At 48.4% G+C, this 3,962-nt stretch overlaps 1 protein-coding gene across 1 annotated transcript; it reads right to left on the bottom strand.

Moving 5' to 3' along the window:
- Window positions 1-268: 268 nt before the first annotated feature.
- On the bottom strand, window positions 269-2,447 carry LOC123068900 (transcription factor MYBS1). The gene is made up of 3 exons (XM_044491591.1): window positions 1,883-2,447; window positions 1,226-1,422; window positions 269-907 (listed from the first exon to the last, which is right to left on the bottom strand). Exons 1-3 carry the CDS (start codon window positions 2,334-2,336, stop codon window positions 542-544), a joined length of 1,017 nt encoding a protein of 338 aa, XP_044347526.1. The 5' UTR covers window positions 2,337-2,447; the 3' UTR covers window positions 269-541.
- Window positions 2,448-3,962: the final 1,515 nt, after the last annotated feature.

The following is a 3,962-nucleotide window of genomic DNA, read 5'->3' as shown; positions in this document are numbered from 1 at the left end:
ACGGACATGACCGGTGTGGGTGAATTATGCAGCTCCGTTTTAGTCCACCAGGGCTACCGAACCATATCATCATCATCATCATCGATTCATGATTATATTTACTGTTGTAGAAATCTTGAACGTAGCCGGTGATTGGCCACGCATCGTTGTCAGTGATCCACGGCGGGCACAACAGGTGAATATTTTGTGAGCTCATGCCTCACCTTCTCCCGCGGGGCGCTAGAGACAAAGACCCACTGGCTACTTTGCCTTTGTGTCAACATAAAGATGATGCTAATGAGGCCCGTTCCTTGTTTATTTGCATGGCTAAATTAGGCCAGTAAAGTTGGGTCTCGTGATGGTGATAATACAGGATGGTTATGGATGGATCGGTGATGGCATTTCTTAATGCCAGCAACACACGCATACTGAGACTGACATACTACTGTTAATGTAGCACGCCACTAGCAAAAGCTCTTTCTTCTTCTTTTTGTTCTTCGTCGTCGTCTACGGAAAGACCTCTTTTCAGCCGCCGCTTCGGTACGGTGGTCTTTTGCTCGCTCTAGGTGACCCTGATGGTTCCGAAAAAAGGCGACGAGCCGGCGGCCGCACCGGCCTGCTTGTCGGTCTTCCGGGCGGCTGTCGACGAGATCTTGAGCTCCAGGTCAGGCGCCTGCCGGGGAGGATTCGCATTTGCCACCAGGCCCAGGGAAGGAGGGAGCTTCGGTGCACGGCTCGCGGACGACGACGGCGGCGAGCAGCTCGGCATCAGTGTCAGGCACGGCGGTAGCGCCGCGTCCGGTCTCGGCCGGCTGGCGCCCAGGGAAAGAGCAGGGAATGTTAATCCCATCGCGTCCACGGAGCTGGTAGCATCGGGTTTCAGCCTGTGACGACGCTCGGTGGTTCCCCTGTCGCCATTTTTCTCGACCTGAAGCAAACATAGGAAGAGGTCGTACTCTGCATATTAGGTTTGTCTGAAGTCAAACTCATCCGACTTTGACCAAGTTTATATAAAAAATTATTGACATTTACATAACAACACCAACATCATTAGATTCATTTCGGAATATATTTTCATATTATATTTATTAGATATCATAGATGCTAATAATTTTTAACATAAATTTGGTCAAACTTAGCTAAGTTTGATTTTCGGCAAATCCAATGTGCAGAGTAAAAAGGATCGGAGGGAGTACTTCTACTACGTGCAAGTGCAAGTGCAACGAGGATGACGATGAGGCCGTACCACGTCGAAGAGGCTGGACCGCCGCTTCTTCTGCGCGAGGCCGGCCTGCCGGAGGAAGTACTTCTGAGCGTGGCTGGCGACCTGCGTCGGCGTGCGTGTGGTGACGAAGTGCCGGGAGATGCCTCGCCAGTCGCCTTTCCCCAGCTTCTCCAGGCCGCCCAGGAACCTCCGGTGCTCGTCCTCGGTCCATGGAACCCCTGGTCATGATCCACTTGCAAGTTCAGTACCGTACCGTTATATGAATGTAATTTGACATCTTATAAGATGTTAATTCTACCAGATTTAAATAAATGATATTTAATCCTCTGAAATAAATGACAAAGTAGCTGCAGCGATGGAAGTTGCAAGTTGCAACCCCTGAGGCATCGGTCTGAACCTTAACAAAGTCAGCTGCCATGCTATCCCTCATCAACTTGGGACAGCAACTAAGAGGATCCAAACACTCATGCATCAAAGAATCTTCAGATTTTTAGTTAAAAAACAAGTATCTTCAGATTTTTTTTCCTTAGTGAGACCATAGATATCATGATGATTATCACAGATTATAATCTCCCAGATCCAAAGCACGGTTAATGAAGCGTGTCACAGTGGCGTACCGAACCAACGAACAGTTCAAGAAAATCAGCACGGTATACATACATACACACACGAACTCACCTTTCTTCCTCTCTTGAGCCCTTCCCATGAGTCCGTCGGAGAGGTACCCCTGGCCCATCTTCTCCGGGCTCTCCTCCACCGAGACCAGCGACGACGACGACGACACGGACGACGACGAGTTGGACGCGGCAACACCCACCGCCGCGGCCGCCGCGTTGTACGCCGACGCCGACGACGACAGGCACTCCATGCTAAAGCTCTTCTTGAGAGGCGCAGCGCCCACCTGCAGCTGCACCCCAAACAGCCTCAGCCCGCCGCCGCCGCTCTCCATGCCTCGGTGCCCGCTGCAGGTCCTCGAGTTGTGGCCATTGTGGCCGCAGCTCGAGCATTTCCTCGCCATGCCAATCGACGGCACACAAGCTCGAACGAAGGAAGGATGGAGAAGAAGGAAGCAATTCCTCTGGCCCTGGCCCCGAGATAAGACGATGGTGTGGACTGCGGGGAGACGTAGCATCTGGGGCTTAATAGGGGAGAAAGGTGTGGCGGGGGACTAGCGATTTGCTGGGGAGCGCACACCTGTGCCGATGAAGGCGACGCATTGGCATCGTCCCCCTTTAAGGTATTGACAATTCAATCAGACGCTGGGAGTGCTGGCATATTTAACTGCACCTGGAATCCGGTGGAATCTGCCCAGTCTCTGGATGCCAACAATGCCATCCCCCGTCGCCGTCATGCTGTATATGTTGTTCCTGTATGGCTCATATCAGGAATCTTATACCCTCGCCTCTCCATGTTTTTTTGCCCAAGGCCGACATGGTTAACTGATTGGAAAAGTCTTGTGCTAGCCTCTTTAGGCAAAAATAACCCTATAATTGTGTGCTACTAATGACCACTGAAAGTCACACGAGCAATGTGAAGTGCCAGAAAATATCTACAGATCAATGGATGGATCGACATGGAAGACATTTCATTCACCCCCAGATCCATTTCCAAGTTGCGGCAGTAAACAAGAAGAGAGAAAGATACTGTTTCGCTACGTCCCCGAGTGGCTTGGAATCTTATATTCTAGTGCACGCAACTACTATAAGAAAACGAAATAGGAGATTCAACGGAGATAGGGTTGTGATTAACAAAACTCAGAATACAAGGTTGGTAGGCCTCCATTGTTTCAAGGACTAAGGACATTGGCTAATAACAGGACTGACAGGGAGGAGGAGCGGAAGAGGCCTTTCTATGCAAGCAAGCATATCGTTATCAAGGTTAGGTGCCAAGATCCAAGATTGGACCAAAAAGTCGTCACCATAACAACCACAAAAGGGAGATATGCTAGTATTATCTACCTTCCACAGCTATTACAAAATATTTGCTATATATAGTTTATTTTTGGTTCCAGGGTAGAAAATGTCAGACAACTGCTTGTTCTACTCCTACTCCCGAGGTTTGTGCTGTGTTCTCACTGGACTTTTGGCAATGGGCATCCATTTTACTATGCTTCCTACCATGAACTCCATCTCTCTTCACATCCATTGGCAGACCAATTAGTAATCAACAACCAGCCAGTCTTTGGTCTTCAAGACTACTAATATGGATATAAGATAAAGTCTGTCCTAGCCTAATCCACACCAAACCAAGGTGAGTAAAAGAAAGCTGCAGAAGGTAGGTGCTTCATTCAGATTAACAAATCACATGCGTTTAAGTTATCTGTGGTGTGTATAAATACAAAATGGATCGTACTAAGTCCTAGTTTTACCTGTCAATTTAGTGCACCGTATTTTACTCACAACAGCGATTGCTTAGCGTCCTAGGCTTCTGCTTTACTGTACTCCTACATGAGGATAATATCTTGCTGCCTGTGTGTCTGCAACCATATCTCAATGTCCCAGCGTGATCATGAATATGCTACAGTGCCCTACTGAGAACGACGATTTCAATGATTGATAGCACAAGCAGTACTACTCCCGAATAACTTATCGGAGGCGCTGGGTGCTACTGTACGGGAAAGAACATTTCTGCGCACATCCTTCTCCATTCGTACTAGATGAGATGCCATAATGTAATTTTCATTAGATGAAGAGGAAAAGCTCCCCAGGACTGGATAACCTAAGATGTAGGCTAGGGACACCGCAATAAAGTAAAGAGT

Source organism: Triticum aestivum, chromosome 3B, assembly GCF_018294505.1.
Source record: "Triticum aestivum cultivar Chinese Spring chromosome 3B, IWGSC CS RefSeq v2.1, whole genome shotgun sequence".
Lineage (NCBI taxonomy): Eukaryota > Viridiplantae > Streptophyta > Magnoliopsida > Poales > Poaceae > Triticum > Triticum aestivum.
This window is presented reverse-complemented; position numbering and strand designations above follow the sequence as displayed.

Coding starts and splice junctions, on each gene's coding strand:
- LOC123068900 (XM_044491591.1), bottom strand. CDS start 2,336: ATGCTACGTCTCCCCGCAGTCCACACCATCGTCTTATCTCGGGGCCAG. Junction 1,423..1,882: donor GGCTCAAGAGAGGAAGAAAG/GTGAGTTCGTGT, acceptor GATCATGACCAG/GGGTTCCATGGACCGAGGAC. Junction 908..1,225: donor GGTCCAGCCTCTTCGACGTG/GTACGGCCTCAT, acceptor TGTTTGCTTCAG/GTCGAGAAAAATGGCGACAG.